The sequence below is a fragment of the Hylaeus anthracinus genome, unplaced genomic scaffold (genome assembly GCF_026225885.1).
Source record: "Hylaeus anthracinus isolate JK02 unplaced genomic scaffold, UHH_iyHylAnth1.0_haploid 3, whole genome shotgun sequence".
Classification (NCBI taxonomy): Eukaryota; Metazoa; Arthropoda; class Insecta; order Hymenoptera; family Colletidae; genus Hylaeus; species Hylaeus anthracinus.
In genome coordinates, this window is record NW_026535284.1 from 488,070 (window position 1) to 507,186 (window position 19,117).

Below are 19,117 nucleotides of genomic sequence, written 5' to 3' on the forward strand. Positions count from 1 at the left end.
AAATTTGTAGCTACTGAATCGACAGTAATGTCTTTTATTGGGATAGCTTCTGGCCAACGACTAAACCTGTCCATCATAGTCAAACAATACTTATAACCTTTTACTTCAGGTAAGGGTCCAACTATATCTAGATGAACGTGCTTGAAACGTTCTCTGGTATCGGGATTTGTTCTGGCGTTGTCTTTGTGTGACGTGATACCTTGGCTCTTTGACAGTGGCTGCATGTACGTGTCCAATTTAATATCTCCTTACTCATGGATGGGCAAACTACATCCTTCGCTATAATCTTCCTAGTTGTTCGACCACTGGGGTGTCCCAAGTTATGGTATCTATTAAAAACTCGTCTCCTTAAACTTTCGGGAATAAAAAGTCTAATTTGTCCAGTAGAAGTATCACAATATACTTCAGTTTGTGTATTATCTATTGGCTGTTTCTCTAGTATCAGAGAAGTATGACCGTCTAAAATTTTCTTTAACTCCTCATCATTTTCTTGAATATGCAGGAGTTCTTCTGCGCTGATCACAGTTGTCAGGCTAATCACGTCCAATCGTGACAATGCGTCTGCTATTTGATTTTCCTTCCCTGGAATGTATTGTATATTCGTGAAAAACTGTCCTATAAAGTCAAATTGTCTGGCTTACCTAGGTGATGCTTTGTCTAGGTTCTGTTGAAAAGCATAGCTTAATTTGTGATCCGTTGATGTTGAAAAATGTTTCCCTTCCAACATATGTCTAAAATATTTGACTGCTGTATAAATAGCTGTTAACTCTCTATCGTAGGTACTGTAGCGTTTTTGCTGCGTAGAAAATTTTTTTGAAAAAAATCGAATTGGCTGCCAAAATTTCCCATTTCTTTGTTGTAGCACTGCTCCCATTGCTATATCCGAGGCGTCGGTAATTAGTGAAATTTCGGCATTTTCTGCCGGGTGCACTAAAAGAGAGGCGTCGATTAATGATTTTTTGCATTCTGTAAATGCTTTTTCTGCCTCTGCATTTCATTTTATTGGAGTTTTGTCCTTTCTTTTTGCACCTTCTAAATACATGTGCAGAGGTGCCTGTATCTCAGCTGCATTCTTCACAAATTTTCTATAAAAATTAACTATTCCTAAGAATCGTCGCATCTCGCTCACGTTTCCTGGCTTTTTATATTCCGCAATTGCGGTTACCTTTTCCGGTAAGGGTATGGTTCCCATCTTATCTATTTGGTAACCCAGATACTTTATCTTTTCTTTACCGAAAACGCATTTTGCCACATTTATGGACAATCCGTACTTTTGAAGCCTCTGGAATACTTCCTTCAAATGTTCCTCATGTTCCTCTTCATTTGAGGAAGCTACCAAGATATCGTCTATATAACATGAGGCGAAATCTAAACCCCAAAGCACTTGGTCCATGTATCTCTGAAACGTTTGGGCAGCATTTCTTAATCCAAACGTCATCACACAAAATTCATAAAGTCCGAAAGGCGTGATTATCGCTGTTTTTGATACGTCTTCGTCAGCAATAGGAATCTGGTGATATGCCCTGGTCAAGTCTAGTGTACTGAATATCCTGGTGCCATTAAGCTGATGATTTCCAAAAGCGTGTGGTACAGGATATTTATCGGGCACCGTTAAACTATTGAGTCGCCTGTAGTCTCCACATAATCGCCACCCTTCAGGCTTTTTGGGCACCATGTGCAGTGGGCTGGCCCATTCTCCAGACGAAGGTTTGCAAATACCCTGTTCCACGAGGTATTTAATTTCCTCCTTCGCTGCCTTTAATTTTTCGGGAGGCAGCCTTCGGGCACGTTCTGCGACTGGTCTACCAGTGGTGACTATATGATGCTTGACTGATGATGAGTGCAAGGGTAATCGATGTTTCTGTACCGGCCTAGTTATATCTATGAATTTTCTTAAAAGGTTAAAATATCTATTATTATTTGTAATGGTTGAAATTGTCGGTTGGTTAGACTTTGATATTTGTCCTTCTGCGGATAATGAGGTTGTGTTATCAAGTAGTCTGCGGTTTCGCAGATCGACTAACCCATATTTTTCCAGCATGTCAGCTCCGATTATTGGTTGCTTAACCTTGGCAACCACAAACTCCCATTTGAATGAACGGCGTAGTCCGATATTTAGAGTAATAATTCTGGTCCCATAAGTATTTATCTCTGTACCGTTTGCGGCGAAAAGTTTATACTCCGATGATGTGGCTCCTCTATTTACCATTTTGACTGGTAGTACGGATATATCTGCTTCCGTATCTACTAAAAAACGTAGGCCAGTAACTCTGTCGGTAACTATTAACTGGCGGCTGTTTGAATGGCCGTCCCCTGCCGCCTCGATTTTGGGCGACCACTTTAGTTTTCCGCCCCCTTCCACGTGCAAGGTTTCTCGCAGCGGAATGCTTTTTCGCTGAATCTTCTGTGAAAATACAGAGACCTCCCTCGTTATTTGGACTCTGTAACCGGGATCGGCTTCTTCCTCGCCATGAAGAATTTCTTCTGTATGGCCTTCTACGGAGAGACACCATCTGCGCCATTTGATTTGAAAGCGCGTCTATCTGGCGTTATGTATCCAACGCACTTCCCAATTTCTCTGTAAGCGCACTTATTGACTTATTTGTCTGCACTGCAATCTCATTCACCTTAGTCAAGATATCAAAAATTGCCCGATATTCATTTCTGGGCTCTGTGGCGATCCGGGTGATCTGAGACTCGTTTTGCTCCGTCAGCCTATCAGCAAAATACGCCTGCTTCTCTATCTCCATCTACACCTTCCGTCACAATTAGAAGCTCTTGAACTCTTCGAGGCAGACGTTGTTTCCAGAGTGTCTGCAATATCCTTTCTAACACGTCTGAGCCAACAAAACGCTTCATCTCCCTCAAGAGCTCGGAAGACTTCCTTCCGTTCAATTCAAGATCCGTAAGCAGCTTCTGCGTCTCCTTTGTCACCGACTCAGAGAAACGGTTAATTAATAAACTCTTTAGCGCTTCATACCTGTTCTCGACTGGAGAGTAATCTAAGAAATCTGCTATTGCTGCTACAGTTTGGTGATCTAAATGCCGCAATACGATGTATGCGTAAAGGTATAGTCGCTTGCTGCTGAGTTGGCGCACGGAATGTCGACACTTCTACCCGCACGCATCTTCGGTATTGGCCTAGGCAAACGCTACCGCGAGACGAAGACCGTGAACAAGATAGAGTGAGAGGGCAATAGTAATCATTTGCGTAAGGTTAACCCTCGAACACCGGACGCCCGCACGAACAACGGAGCCAGGTCACTATTCAGGTATCAGAATACGCCTATGCAGTGTGACAGCTCGAAAAAAAGGGGGAAGTTTAGGCGGACCGAACGTCCCTTTCTCTAGAGGACTGAGCGATCCCCTGTCCCCTCAGTACTCCTCTAGCTTGATGACCGCGCGCCAACCGACGAGCAAGCGACTATACGTACTCACAAGAGCACTTTTCGACGCACGAACGGTTCACAGTGTTAAATTACAGTGAAATTAAAAGTTTCATTTAAGTACATTTTAAAAAGCTTTGTGAACCTGGTGACTTTAAAAAAATTAACTTTTTTTTATATAAAATGGTAGTATTTCGTTTGTAGTTAATTGTATTAACGACAGTTTCTTTTTTAGTTTTTTTCAATTATTAAATAAAAAGAATTGAGAAAATGATCCGCACCCGACTTCGAGATATCTCAAATCTGTTTCTTCCACGTGATTCAGAATCGTTTGTAGTTGTTTGTAGTGATTTTCGTTTCGTTTGAAGTTGAGTAGATTAAGAGTTATAAACAATTTTTTAACCTCCCAAGAGCTAACTTCGTTAATTTTTAATATTTTTTAAATCCGCTTTTTCGATGAAATTCAGAATGGTTTGTAGTTGATTTTCCTTTCGTTTGTACTAGAATGCTTTAGAAGTTATAACGTTTGCTTAACCGTCCAAGAATTAACTTTGTGAATTTTCAATGCTTCTAAATTCCTCTTTAGGGAAATCACTACAAACAACTACAAATGATTCTGAATCACGTAGAATAAACAGATTTGACATATCTCGAAGTCGGGTGCGGGTCATTTTCCCAATTCTTTTTATTTATTAATTGAAAAAACTATAAACGAAACAGCTGTTACTACAATCAACTACAAAAGAAATATTATGTAATACTATTTTGTATAAAAAAAAGGTAATTTTTTTAAAAGAAGCGTTTAAAAAATATTCGGATAATGTGAAATTTATGTTTAGAAGATGCGTATTGAATATTCGGGCAATGTTGAATAAATCTTGAAAATTATGAGATTCAAAAAGAAATTAAATCAATTTTATATTGTGTTTCATTTATTCATAGATGTTACTTTTATTACTTTATTTCTTGTGATTGGATTCAATTAAAACAAGATATTTTAATTTTTTTTACCTCGGTAGGAATTTGAATATCAGATGAATATATATTTTATATTCGGGAAAAAATATATTGTTGCAAATATTAAATAAATATCTATTTTATAATCGTGAAAAAATATTTTGTTATGAATATCAAATAAATATGTATTTTATATTTGGAAAAAAATATTGCATTCTAAATATTGAATAGATATTTATTTTATACTTAAAAAAAAATATTTTTTTCTAAATCTAGAATAAATATCGTATGTATATTTAAATATTAAAATGAGATTCAATCTCTTTTATTGGATGAATATGTATTCAATATTTTGTGCTACTAGGGTATGTGAACCTGAGAGCCAACTGCCAAAAAATTAACTTTTTTTTACGGAAAATGATAGTGTTTCGTTTCAATTTTAGTATTAGGTTGTTACAATTTTTTTTCATTCATCAATTGATGAAACTACAAACGAAATACTATCAGTTTCCGTAAAAAAAATTAATTTTTTAAGTCAAGTCCCACGTTCACATAGCTTACAAGGAGACATCGCCTAGTGTCCCCCGAATTATTTAATCAAATTTTTTTCATATGTAAAGAAGGGTATGTAGGACAATCTCTGCAAGTGAGAAGGCGAGACTCTCTTTCGTTTTCGAGAAACAAATTTTTAAAAATAGCTAAATTTTGATTGACGAGTGCCAACCATATAAGAGTCGGAGGTATTATAGATGCAGCGTTGCATAGTCGGTAGAGTGCCATGTTGCGAAGGCAATCTTTTGCGCTGGAAGCGGTTCGATCCCGGTAGGAGTCGCTTATTTTTTTGTTTACTTTTTCTTCCATTTGTACCATGTTTTGTTATGGAAACTACGTTTTTATATATTAAGATTATTTTTATAGAATATTATGCAATTTTTTGTTTTTTATCGCATTGGAAAAGAAGTCAGAAAAAAGAAGGAAGAATAAAAGAAACGAAGAAAAAAAAGAGAAAGAAAAGGAAAAACAAGAAAGAAGAAAGAAGTTGTGCTACGTTTGTTTAATATAATTAAATTGTTATTTTCAAACTATAATGTAAGTTTTTATAAAAGCTTGTAGAAACTCTTTTCACATCATGACTTCTTTTCAAAGCGATAAAAAACATAAAAATTGCACAATATTGTATAAAAATACTATTAATATATAAAAAGGTAGTTTCCATAACAAAACATGATACAAACGGAAGAAAAAGTAAAAAAAAGAGTGACTCCTACCGGGATCGAACAGCGTTCAGCGCAAAGCTAGAGTTTCGAAGCGACGACGAAAGTAGAAAGAAACAGTTCGATGAAGAAGGAAGAGAGACTGAGAGTCGACGCTGGCAAATGAAAGGATACGGGATCGGGATGCTAAGCGCGATTTTGACCTCAGTGAAATGGCAACAGTGTAGAGAGACACTGTTGTGAGAACAGCAACATCGCAATTGTATCGACATCACGTAGGCAGTCGTCCTCAGTAAGCGCCATCTCCTATCGATTGTCTGAACTAAATTTGTGACGTAACTTGCTCTGCATTATCGAAAAAATGGTGGAACTCGTCTTTGGGAATGTTTTTACGATTTTTCGCTTTTTGTTCTTATATTAGCATATTTTGGGTTGAATGAGGGCTCATTCGAAAGAGGAAGGTCCAACGAAGGGTGATCTGGTCATCATTCGAGTCACAAAATCCATTTAGTAACCTAAAAATACTTCCATTCTACGGATGTGTTTTGCTCGACTTTTGTTCAACTTTGGACGCTCATATTATTAAATATCAACACACTATCGTTCTATCATGACCAGAGCACTCTTCGTTGGACCTTCCTCTTTCGAATAAGCCCTGTCCAAAATATGCTAATATAAGGACGAAAAGCGAAAAATCGCGAACCCCTTTTTAGGCCCACTTTTGCTGGTAATGTCATCTCGCTGCATTACCCGTGTCTATACCCTTAAATCTGTGCGTCAAAAAATGCTCTCGTGAGTACGTACCTTTAGTCGAACGTATTATTTCATTGTATCACAGCTATTGAAATAAACATTGTTTAACAATAATCTGCGTAGTTCGATTCCCAACAGAAATTCCGAAATTTTTTGATAACGGGACCACCCCGGAGACATGCTCTACAAGATGCAACAGGTTTCATTTCGATTGGTCCACCCACCTCGGCGCAATCGAGTCTATACATTAAAAAAATAAAATAAAAAAAATAAATAAATATACATGTCGAATTGAGTAACCTCCTCCTTTCCAAAGTCGGTTAAAAAGCATTGATGTCATTCTTTCAAAACGGTTTAAACGAAAATTGAGCAACGATAAGTAATCATTCCTCGTTGTTCAGATTATGCGTAAAATTCTAAAATAAATAATATATATATATAAAGATTTTGTTTGAAGATTATATATATTGCGTATATAATTATATATATAAATCCTCCTATATATAAATATATAAATATATATATATATATATATTTATATATACACATTTAATATATTAGACGAACAAGAAAGGATTAGAAATAAAAGTAAGAACACAAAATCGTGGCTGTTCAAGATTTTCAATTTCTTCCCCTGCTTCATAATCCACGGAGCCTAAGTGGCAATAGTCGACTTACTTCAACAAAATGAAACAACTCGTTTCCTCTTTTAGTCGCATACATCCGCACATGCACACATGAATATAAGTTAATTAGAAGGTGGTACGTTCGCGCATGTGCTGGCAGTTTTTCTCCTTTGAAAGGTTGTCAGCGTGTACATACCAGGGGAAAAAACAAATTAGGCGTATCGGCACCATATACGCTGACAACCTTTCAAAGAAGCAAAAGTACCAGCCCAGATCGCGCTTTATATTTCATCGCTCTCCCTTGTGTGCAAAAAGAAGAATGTTTTAGTATAGTTAAATACCTTCATCGCCTCGACGAACATACAATCCAACATTTTGGCATCTCGATAACAGCAAACATCCAGGACTATGTAATTACGATCACATGTTTCAAACTGATTAATGATGTGAAGGTAGAAAAATGCTTCGGTGACAAACGTTCTTTCCAGCAAGCCCGTCTCCCTTGAAACCACGTGTATAAGGGTCTGCAATAAATAGGGAAAGATTAACAGAAGCACAGGAATGAAATTAAACCCTTGCACTCGAGAGGTGACTCTCAGTCCCCGCTATTTTAAGTTATAAACGTAACTCCAATAACACTCAAAATAAGAGGCAACGAGCTTTGTTCATATTGGTACATAAGTATGAAATGGTATATCACACCCATGAAGACTGTATAAGGAGATCCAACTCATTGAGCTCTATCCTAACTGGAGTGTGAACTGCGAGAGAGAAGCCGGTCCGAAAGAGATGCAAGATGAGTGGTTCCGGTGATACTATCCTATAGCAAATTTATGTGTGGAGGGAGACCAGACTCCTCTTTATTTGAATTTCGCGGCACTAGGAATTATTTACAGATTAATTATGTACAGATTTGAACTTTATTTCCTTTTTATTTATATGTAGAACGATAGAAACATTAATAATAATGACATAATAATGAAAGAGTATACATAATATACATAATTACGGCGTACGTTTGTTCCCCCTCTACAAATAAATTTGCTATAGGATAATACCGGAACCACCCATTTTGCATTTCTCTTGGACCTCCGTCGCCTTAGGTCGGTAATGCCATTCTGTTGTAAACAGACGATCATACATGCCGTGAACGTTTGATATGTGTGGGGACTTTCCCCTAGGCTTAGTCAGGTTGGCACTTTTGTCGCGTCGGCGTGGGGTATTTCCAGAAAGTGGCGAGCGTGCAACAAAGCATCTCTAGCGAAAGACAGTTGCACGCTCGCCACTCTCACTCTATCTTGTTCACGGTCTTCGTCTCGCGGTACCGTTTGCCTAGGCCGATACCGAAAATGCGTATTTTGACCTGGTCAATACCGAAGATGCGTGCGGGTAGGGGTGTCGACCTTCCGCGCGCCAACTCAGCAGCAAGCGACTATACACAGTTAGCCTGAGGGGCTTATAGTTTAGCGGGGGGTCGAGGGGGCACAGCCCCCTGCGTGGCAAGGGGGCTGGGGGGCACAGCCCCCAAGCATGCGTATAATGGAGATATATATGCTTTTCAATTTTTGTAAAAGGATTTTGCGCGAAAATTATATGCCTCGAAATTACGCGTAGCTATACGCAATATTCATTGTAGTAGTAGCAATGATATTTTGCAAATATCTTGGAAACTAAGGCCGAGCGACAGTTATATGTATAGGAAAAAGTTATTCGCAATGTTGATTTCTACAACATATTTAAATATTATCGAAATCGGAGAGGATGTACCTGTTCTCTATAATTACCACAAATACTTAGAGAGATTCACTTTGTCATTAGTTCAACATACATTTTCGTTTTCGTGCCACTTCAGAGCCGCGCGCATTGGTTCCTGCTTCACTTTGCAGACCACTATAGTAGTAAGAGAAATTGCAAGTGGTTGCTCGATAATTATGAAATAGTTTTCAGTGATACCAAACGTGTGCATGTAAGAGGGATTCAACAGCCACCTGGATGGGACACTAGCGACAATAGTGGCTTGGTCAAACATTGACAATTTCTTTTCCTCCCCTGATCCATCTAGAACAATGAATTACAGAATAATGAATCCAAAAATTTTAACTTAACACCATTAGTTACTACACAGTATATTTGCATCAATCTGATAATTTGCTTAATATGTACTATAATAATTATAGGTTACGGTCCACTATAAGGTGCATTTAAGATGCACTATAAAAATTATAGGTAAGATAAATACAAAATATTTTAATGACTAAAGATATACAAATCCCCGAAAATAGGCGAGATTTCGAAATTTGAAACGAGATGAGACTCGAATATTCGAGACAAGACGAGATCTCGAGTTGAAAGTGAGATGCTGAACGCAAAACCGAGATCTCGAATCTCAAACCGAGATTCCGAACAATTCCGAGTCCCAAACCGAGATCCCGAACGATTCCGAATCGAAAACCGATTACACCCTATATTTTATAATTGAATATCTGGTCCTCCCGTCTTTTAATAATATTGAAATTAATAAAACACAGTGAACAATCTCGATTCAGGATTCGTGATCTCGGTTGGATCTCGTGCGGGGAAAAAGTCGACAGATACCGATTGACCCGAGCGATGACGAAGATTCTGAGGCCGACATAAAGAACCGAGGTTTCGGTTTTCGATTCGGAATCTTGTCAGTGCTCCGTTGGAGGATTGGTGAGCGGTAGAACGATGCTTTATCTAGAAACGCGGTAGCGCCACGACGCCAAGTACATGAAAAATTATACGCCACCGTGTATCTGGTGCTGGCGCTACCACGTATCTTTTACTCGTAAAACTGCGAACATTTTTCTAATGTAAATCGTATATAAGCTTTCTAATGAAACCAAAATCAATAAAATCGGTCCATGTACAACTGAGACATCGTAATATCATGTCATGAATCTGTCAGAAACTGTAGATTTTTCTTCTGATTTTCATTCTTTTCGTCAACACTTAGCCAATAGGAGCTAAGGCCGTTCGTCGATTCGTCGACTCTCGGAATCAGTCGGCAGGGCTCGTCGGCCGAAATTGTAATATGGCTGCCGCTCACGCCGCTTGTTCATTTCTAACCTATACAACCTGTCAGTTTGTATTTGTGACAGTTGTCATTTCTAACCTGTATAACCTGTCAGTTTGTATTTGTGACATTTGGACGCCGCAAATTGAATAAGTCTTTTAAAGATCACTACGTGTAGTGATATTGTATTGGGAAGTATATGGTTATAAGTGATGAAATATCTACCTTGTCGTTGTGGAAAGAAATATATAAATTTGGTGTTTGAGTGTGCAGTTGATAATAAAAATTTCAGTAAATGTTCATTTTGTACAAATAAGAAACATTGTGCAATAAGACTAAGTGTTCTAATACAATAAATTGAGTGTTACAAATTGTGGACCACTTTTTTTATTTTCACTTCATGATAAACATTTAAATTGCTTGCAACAAGACTTTCTATCACGCGTTCTGTGTACGTATGAACTGTAAAAAGAAAGGGAGAGAGAGTAACAAAAGTGAATATATATATTTCATTTGACATTAATTTTATTTGTAAATAACACATACAAACCTTATTTTACTTGCAAATTAATGTAGAGCTTAAAATAAAAATACATTTGTCTTTTATTATAGCAAGCATAGAGTCTACAATATACATAATGTGTCTGAAGCCAGATATAGGAAAGACACCAGCTTCAGTCCTTTAAGTTTCCAAAAGTATACAGAACGCAGGATGTCTCACTGCAAGAAATTTAAATGTTAAAGATGAAGCGAGAAATGAAAAAAGAAATCCACTATCTGTAACGCACAATTTATCATATTGCAATATCAGTTTCAGTCCATAGAATTTTCAAAAGTACACACAATGCATGGCAGAAAGTTTTGTTGCAAGAAATTTAAATAATGAGAAAATGAACAGACATCCACTATTTGTAACACATAATTTATTGTATTATTATAATATAGAAAAAGAGAGGTCAGACTTAGTCCTTTAAGTTCTCAAAAGTACGCACAACACATGACAGAAAGTCTTGTTGCATTTAAATGTTACTGATAAAGTGATTACATTTCTTCTTTAATAAATTTCTTGCAATGAGACTTCGTGCAATGCGTTCCGCGTACTTTTGAAACCTTAAAGGATTCAAGCTGATCTCTCATTTCCTATTATTTAAAGTCATTCACTATACAAATTATCTTTGTAAAGAGAAGTGATATCCCCATACAAAACTTCAAAAAAGTAAAAAAATTACTCCAAGTATATGAAAAAGTGGAGAACTCAAGGAGTTATCATAGAAAAATAAAAGATCCCCATAAAAAACTACAAGAAAGTAGAAAAAGATGTGAAATCAAAATGAGCTCCCAGTACATGAAAGTCCTTTCCAATAAAGTGCAAAGGCGACACTGTGTAACACAATGTAAAATTCGGTGGTTTCCAACTATGCGCAACTAAAATGCTGTGTTCAACAGTGCGAACGTTCAGATTCTAATGACAATTCATGTAACGTGACTGGTCCGCACTTTAGCGGTGGACATGAAGAAGCTAAATAGCGTATTATCCACAAACTGGGGGTGTTTACAAATTTGCCTAGACATCTGCGGCCTGGAAGTCAAATGCTTGGCGTGGCTAGCCAAGGTCGTGTCGATGAGTAAGAATTATTTTAAAACGCAAAATAACGAAAGTGTATTTATATTGTCAGGCGTTCTGACCTGCCGAGCTTCGCGGCTTGGTACTTATGGGCTCGACCGAGCAACTTCGGCTGCGCGAGTGCTGCCGCAGTTCGAAGTGCTCGGCCGGCGCCTGGCGGTGAATGGCGGAGTTACGGCGCGCAAGGCGCTCCGAAGGAGAGAGAGAGAGGATCGCGGCTAAGTTACACGTCACAAGTTGACTGCTCGAGTTGAATTTGCTGGGGTCAGGACGTCCACTCTGAAGAGAGGGGAGTAATGTTGCGACGGCAGATGGCCCGCAATATTCTGAAGTTGTATCGTCGCGACAGTGTGAAGATGTTGTGTGTGTACGTAAATATGTATAGTATATTTATATACTGTGTGTAAATATCCACCAAAGTATTGAAACTCACGAATTTCATCACAAACGCTATTTTTCCTGTTGCAATATCGACTAATAAAGCAACAATTTTACAATATTACATCATTTGGCATTATGATAACTATAAACTAATACACTGTTGGATTCAGAATAAAAGAACACTTTTATTAATCTAGAAATAAATCAAATTTCTTAAAAATTTCGAGAAGGAGAGTAATTTTGAAAAAAAATTTTTTCGAAAATTGTTTCACACTGGTTCACAATTGTTTATAGGTCTTTAAAAACAGTTCAATGGTTATTTGAACATTTTTTCGATATCTCTTATCATTTTCCAGTTACGCACGCATAAGTGAACGGAGCAGCTCGGAGAAAAGGGGTAGTTTCTTCCTCAAAGTGAGAAACGAGCACGAAGGAATTACACCTGTCTTCTTAGATAGGTCTAAGAATTATTTATGCCAAATTTCATCAAAATCGGAGTGTATCATTTCACAAGCTTCGCTTATAAGAAGTCATTATATGCTAGCGATCGGTCGATATATTGATTTTTCGGAGACAGCTGATCTGCCGATGTTTCGGTCAATGACCGGTTCTTGAAAGGTGGAGACAGCTGAGTGGGCCGAGTGGGCCGAGTGGCGGCAAACTGTCAGTGGCTCCAAAACAAATATCCAATGACCGATGCCTTACTATCGGTAACGCATGAAAGGGGCAAGCAACCTGACGTTGCATTGCTATGATTGGTGATAAGCCATATTATATTAAACATTAGAATAAATGTTCTAGAAAGATCTGGCCACGGAGTGGGGAAGGCTTGGCCTTCTGGAAAGAGGACCGTGTTGAACCGCACGGCACTTACCCCAGAACTGTTAATTCGAGAAGACGTGATTATTAATATTTTAATATATCGTGAGGTTTGTTATCCACAAACCTTAACGTGCACGTGTTCGGTTTTTTTGATTGTGTGGTGACATACAGAACAATTGCGATCATGAGTAATGTGAATGAAGTAGACAAGACGTCCATTGCAAGCGAAACTGCTCCAAGTGTGTCCGGTGAAGAGGAAACAGTGTCGGGCGAATCCACCGCGATCTCTTTTGAAGCGCTCTTCCGACAGTTTATGGACAAAATTACGCAAGGATCGGTGCTCACTAGTTCTGCAACGGCACAGAATATTCCTGTGGATGCTATACCTGAGTTCAGTGGAGACGACCTCGGAGAAGATGCGAGCAAGTGGTGCGATATAGTGGAAAAGATTACGGAAAAACTATCTCTTGTGCAGCGATTGAGTCTTGCTACACATGCTTTAACCAGTTCGGCCAAGAGGTGGTACAAAGGATGGAACGGTAATCCGCGTACTTGGGTGAAGTTTCGCGAGTACTTGTACGGGATATTTGTTACTGAAGATCGTCTTTGTGAGAAATTAGTTCGCGCAGTAACATATACAAGCGATTCGGCAGACACGTATTCAGAATACGCACGTCATAAATTAAAATATTATGGACAAACACAGATTGTTTTTAAGCGATCCGAATTGATAAGTTTAGTCATTGGACATATTTGTGATCCTGTGGTGCGACAATCGTTAACTAATTCGTGTTATAAAACTACCACGGAGTTATTAAGTGGCGTTTCGCAATTTGTAAAACCGCCGAGGAGTGACAAGGGAAGAGGGAAGGAGGCGATTAAGGACAGAGAAAAAGTGGACATTTCACGCCAAAATTCTTTGAAGAGATGATGCCATTTGTGTCAACAGCTTGGACATTTGCGATATGACTGCCCTAACAAGAAAAGAAGACTAGAAAACGAAGCGCCCCGAAATGCAGACAAACCGCCTGTCACGTGTACCTTTTGCCACAAGAAAGGTCATATTGAATCGCAATGTTGGGCTAAGCAACGTACGGAACAAAACAGCCGAAATAAGAAGAAACCTGAAGTGAATGTATGCTATTCGATTGATCATAAATTGACACCGGTTTTATTGAAGAATCAACTAATACGATCCTGTTTGATCGATAATGGTGCAACATGCTCTCTTGTTAAAGAAAAAGTTGCTAAACAAGCCAATTGCAAGATTGACCTATATACTACCATCATACATGGATTGTGCGACTTTTGTACAACGACTGTTGGATCTACGACGACAACAATTCAGACGGAAGACGTGTCAACCGAATTAGACATGCTAGTTGTTTCGGATAAGGCAATACCTTATGATGTCATCATTGGGAAGAATGTTCTATCAAACGCTGACTTACAAATCATAACTGATCGAGATGGAACAACGTGGCTTCAACGGTGTGAACCTATTCTTCGAGGCGACAATGGGGAGATGATGGAAGCTACGAGTTACACGCTGAAAGTTGGAGATGATACTGTTCGTGAAGCCGTACGAGACCTTATGACGAAATTCGAACATATGTTTTCGACTGGAAACCGGGTGCGGTGCGTAAGTACTGGAGAGATGCGGATCGTTACACAGGACGATAAGGTAATCAATTATCATCCTTACCGTTTATCACTCTCGGAGCGAGAAAAAGTACGCGAAATCGTGGACGATCTGTTGGCCAATTGCATTATACGCGAAAGCAGTTCGCCTGTCACGAGTCCTGTTATTATTGTTAAAAAGAAAAATGGAAAGGACCGTTTATGTGTAGATTTCCATTCGTTAAATAAAATTATAGTAGTAGTAAAGGTAGGCGGGTTTTAAGCCATGGGGCTCCGAGGGGGGAGCGGGGGGAGGGCGAGGGCGAGGGGAGGTGTGAGGAGGGGGAACCGACGGCGAGAGAAACCCAACGATTTCAGAAATTCAGCATTCGATGCAGTCAGCTTCGCAGGTGATCGAATTGTTTTCTCTTTGTTTTCACGTGTCGTCTGCTCCGCTTCGTTCAATACAAGCATCTCCCACTACGGCCGTTGTCTCCGTACATGCAGTCGAACGGTGATCTGCTCCCCTCGAAAATCTAACAATTGGCCGTTTTGATCCACGACGCGAATCGTCAAATCCGAAATACTTCGTGCAGTGATCGGAAGGTAAATGATCTGTGTCGGTCTTTCCGATATCTTATATCCAGGTGGAACGGTAGGCGAAAACTCGTGTATCGTGTGCACGCTCTTGTTATTGCTGTAAGCACCAGCCGTCACGTTGCATTCAATGCGAATAATGTTTACGTTCATTATATTGATTGGCGCATCCGATTCGTGCCATTTTCGCGGTTGCAGCAACCGATTCGTCGAAAACCCCAGCAACGAACCAATAGTATTGGGTTTGGTAAAATTAATGCTGTAATCGCACTTGATTTCGCTCTTCATCGTATTATTGTTAGCTCTAAGTATCAACGGGTTTCCATCATTACCCTGCGAAAGCGATCGTCGCAAATACATGTGAATGTCATCCAGCTCGTAAGATCCTTCCAGAATAATGATTTCCTTATCATCGTTATCGTAGTAAAATTTATTATTCGACAAATTTATATTCAGTATGGTGTAATAAGTCTCAAAGTCCGTAAGACCGAGCTCGTAATCACCATCGCTCAGATCGATGGACGGAAAATAGCTTACTGCGAGAATGCTACTTTGGCCGGTGAGCGTTAACGTCAGCGACATGTTCAAACGAATACTGGAGTTAAAGTGTGCAATGAATGCCCTTAAATTGATCGTCAACCGTCTGCAGAAACTGCAAACATAGCTGTCCGCAATTGCTCTGATTATAGCGCTGATAAGGCCTGTGATTATACTCGATTACGCTATTCTTGAAATACTGTATCAGTTCCCTCAGCGGTTGAAGATTGCCAAAACTATCGAAATATATGGTGTGAGTTCCCCGTTTTGCGTACGCAACCCAATGAGTACCAGGTCCCTCGAAAGCATCCAAATTTACGATTCCGCTCTTGTTCCTGTGTATCCCATCTGTTGGTAAAGTATTGCGCATAAAAACACCCCTGAAATATGGAATACGCATACGCTTTGCCAGATGCTGTAGTTGTACGTTGGTGGTTACACCTTCGGGCATTTTAATTTTGACGTTTTTTTTTTCTCTTTGGAACTCCTCGTCCGCGTTTGTACGGCGCGAGATGTACTCCACGACCTTCCATAGCACGATTATGCCGTTGCATTTCCTCCAGCTGTTTTCGCGCAGATTTGGCGTCGTTCACGCCAGTAGCATCACCGGTTAACGCTTCTATAGCTGATAAGGCGGGAAGGAGAAACGGAAGGATACCGCCACGCTTTGCTATCGGTAGAGCTCGCTCCCCCTTGTTCTTCTTACTACGACTCTTTTTCTTCTTGAACTCCATTCCAAGCTTCGTCTTAGCTTTCATCGCAGTCCGAACTGCTGCAGCAGTCGCCCTTTCGCCGAATGTAGCGTCCTTCGCAGTTATGCGCTGGCGTGCTCGATCAGCTAAAATTCGATCTGCCTCGTGACGATTGGTCAAATCTTTGTTTCGAGAGTACGCAATATCGTGTTCTCTACAAGCTGCATCCAACGGATTTATACCTCGATCGCCGCGTGCTGAACGTTTGTCCAGGCGTGTACCCGGTCCGCAAAATTGATACCCTGGTACGTGTAGCTCAAACGGTAATTTGTTTATTAGAGTATTTACAAGTCCTGCTCCTGTCCTTCTACGCATAGGTAACAATCTTTTTTCATAGACGTTGGTCCGTCTATGTGCGTACGTTGATCTGGATGATTGTAATGCAAGAGACACCTACGATAAGACTGGACTTCAGGATCAACTCTTATATGTTTCGGTAGCTTGTCCCACACGTAATGTATGTCGCGAGCAAAACGATTCAAGAGTACAATCTTTGGTATGTATTCCAGCTGCTCCGTAGTCAAATCAAACAGTGTATCACCATCGATCAGTACAAAAGTCATTGTCACACTAAACGATACGTTTGTACGGCGCTTGTATAAATACCTGCGACATCGACACATACGTTTTCTTTCATTTTTTACCACAGCTACGATGCGGTTCATGCGCCAATCACCTGCGATTAGAGTGACTAATGTAGACAAAAAGGCACAGTCTGAGAAAGAAGTACACAAACATGGAAATATGCTACCGACCTCTATACGTGGTATCATCTGCGGCCCATCGAATTGCGGCAAAACGAACGTGCTGATTAGTTTGTTAGAAAGTCCGCACGGTGTTCGCTTCGAAAACGTATACGTGTACTCGAAATCATTGCAACAACCGAAATATCGATATCTAGAAAATATATTCTCGTCGATAGACGAAATTGGTTATTTTACATTTTCGAATAACAGCGACGTCGTTCCACCGAGCGAGACACTTCCGAATTCAATTTTTATCTTTGACAATGGCATGCGATAAGCAAAACGCGGTAAGAGAATACTTTGCAATGGGTAGGCACTCGGACGTTGACTGTTTCTATCTTTGTCAGACATATGCGAAGATACCGAAACATCTGATACGCGACAACGCGAACCTGCTGATCATGTTCAAACAAGATGGTACAAATCTGAGGCATGTATACAGCGATCATGTAAACACAGACATGTCTTTTGAGAATTTCTGCAAATTGTGTACCGCTTGCTGGCAAGAAAAATATGGATTTGTAGTGATTGACAAAGACAGTGCTTTATGGAATGGTCGCTATAGAAAAGGATTTAATGACTTTGCAATATCGTAACACGTCCAGTTATCTCCGATACGTTGAGAAAGCAGTGTTCCAACATGAGCAGTAACAGCGTTGAAGATCGTGAGAGGATAGCGAAACAAATTGCAACAACGAGCGATTTGATTCGCAAAAAGTATCGTGAATTGAAAACTGGTAAAATTGACGAAGAGATTGCGTTGGAAAAACACTTTAAACCTGTTACTGAACTACTGAAGACAATTGTCAGCAACACGTTAAGAAATTATGATCTACACAATAACACAGATATCGAAAGCGAACCATTATCCACTCCGAATATCAAGGAATCGGATAAAATACAATCAAATTTGTGGTTAAATTTCTCGAAACCGCCAAATATTAAAAAATCAAGATTAAGCAGTTTACCCGATATGAACCTGATAGCCTCTACACCGACTTCTACACCGATTAAGACAGTACCAACAACAACAACAACAACAACAACAACAACAACAACAACAACAACAACAACAACAACAACAATAACAATAACAAAACGCTTAGCAAACTAAGATGTTTTTGAAAGTCCAAACAGCTATTTCTCGACATCTGTTCGAAGCCAATTGCAAACGCCGGAAAGCGAAGAAACGGTACGTAATCATCTAGGTCCACTGAGTCAAAAATACATCGCACCTGTATTACGCGGCGAAGTAGACGTTGGTATGGATTACGTGTACGGTGTTTATCTCATCAATGATGGACTGATAATAAACATGTTGACGTGGACAATGCAGATAACATAATTATCGATGGCATACGATATTCGGGGACACCCGGCCTTTATGAACTGATATTCAAGAAAACTCCGGTAACGACATTTACACTGAGGCTGATGAACGCAAATACAGGGGCATACTGCTGACAACGAGTGCACATAAGCACAAGCACAATTCGTATGGTCAAACATTAGGCAACAGAGGATACAAGTATAACCATGTAATCAAACCTTTATTGCAAGATAAAAAAGTTAGAAAAGGCATACCGTGTTCCATGAGATTAACCAAAAACAACATTGATTACGTTCACTTGAACGATCCCAACGAACTCGTAGATCGGCTTCGATTGCTCGAGGCTTCACATCAAGCCGGTCACAATGCTCACGACAATGAGATGCTATCGATTATCGAGGAACTTCGCGAGGCAGAATTCATTATAAATTAAGCTGCACTTTGGCGATACAGTCAATCGTCATTAAAATGTCAATCAACAAGTTTGGGTCATCGATTGGAAGAATGGAATCATACTATCATTGGAATGGAGTAGGAATTATGTACGTGACAACGCTCTTTGTGTTGTCGGCACCAATTATGACGCAAAGTCGCGCAGGATTCGATGGGTAGCACCGCCTGTAGAGGATGGCGATGCTATCAACAAGCTTGCATGAAAACATGGCAGTTATAAAAAGTCGACAAGACGTATTCGACAAAAAGATGATTATGTTTCAAAATTTCCTTCAGAGCTTG

The 19,117-nt window shown here is 39.5% G+C and overlaps 3 protein-coding genes across 4 annotated transcripts in view; all 3 read right to left on the minus strand.

Moving 5' to 3' along the window:
* Positions 1-19,117, minus strand: part of LOC128894256 (uncharacterized) — a 70,272-nt gene that overhangs the window by 46,369 nt on the left and 4,786 nt on the right. The gene's annotated exons all lie outside the window — the stretch shown is intronic.
* The window catches only part of LOC128894232 (carotenoid isomerooxygenase), a 50,390-nt gene that overhangs the window by 10,472 nt on the left and 20,801 nt on the right, over positions 1-19,117 (minus strand). For both annotated transcript variants that reach the window (XR_008461482.1, XM_054155840.1), the window contains exons 6-7: positions 8,765-8,994; positions 7,278-7,460 (exon numbers count right to left, since the gene is read on the minus strand). Coding sequence is in view for 1 of the 2 variants with exons in the window: in XM_054155840.1 (XP_054011815.1) it covers positions 7,278-7,460; positions 8,765-8,994 (413 nt within the window). In the remaining variant the exon portion in view is untranslated. The remainder of the gene's footprint in view (positions 1-7,277; positions 7,461-8,764; positions 8,995-19,117) is intronic.
* On the minus strand, positions 15,495-17,325 carry LOC128894293 (uncharacterized). Its single transcript, XM_054155953.1, has one exon. It carries the CDS (start codon positions 16,619-16,621, stop codon positions 16,007-16,009), a length of 615 nt encoding a protein of 204 aa, XP_054011928.1. The 5' UTR covers positions 16,622-17,325; the 3' UTR covers positions 15,495-16,006.

Coding starts and splice junctions, on each gene's coding strand:
- LOC128894293 (XM_054155953.1), bottom strand. CDS start 16,621: ATGCGTAGAAGGACAGGAGCAGGACTTGTAAATACTCTAATAAACAAA.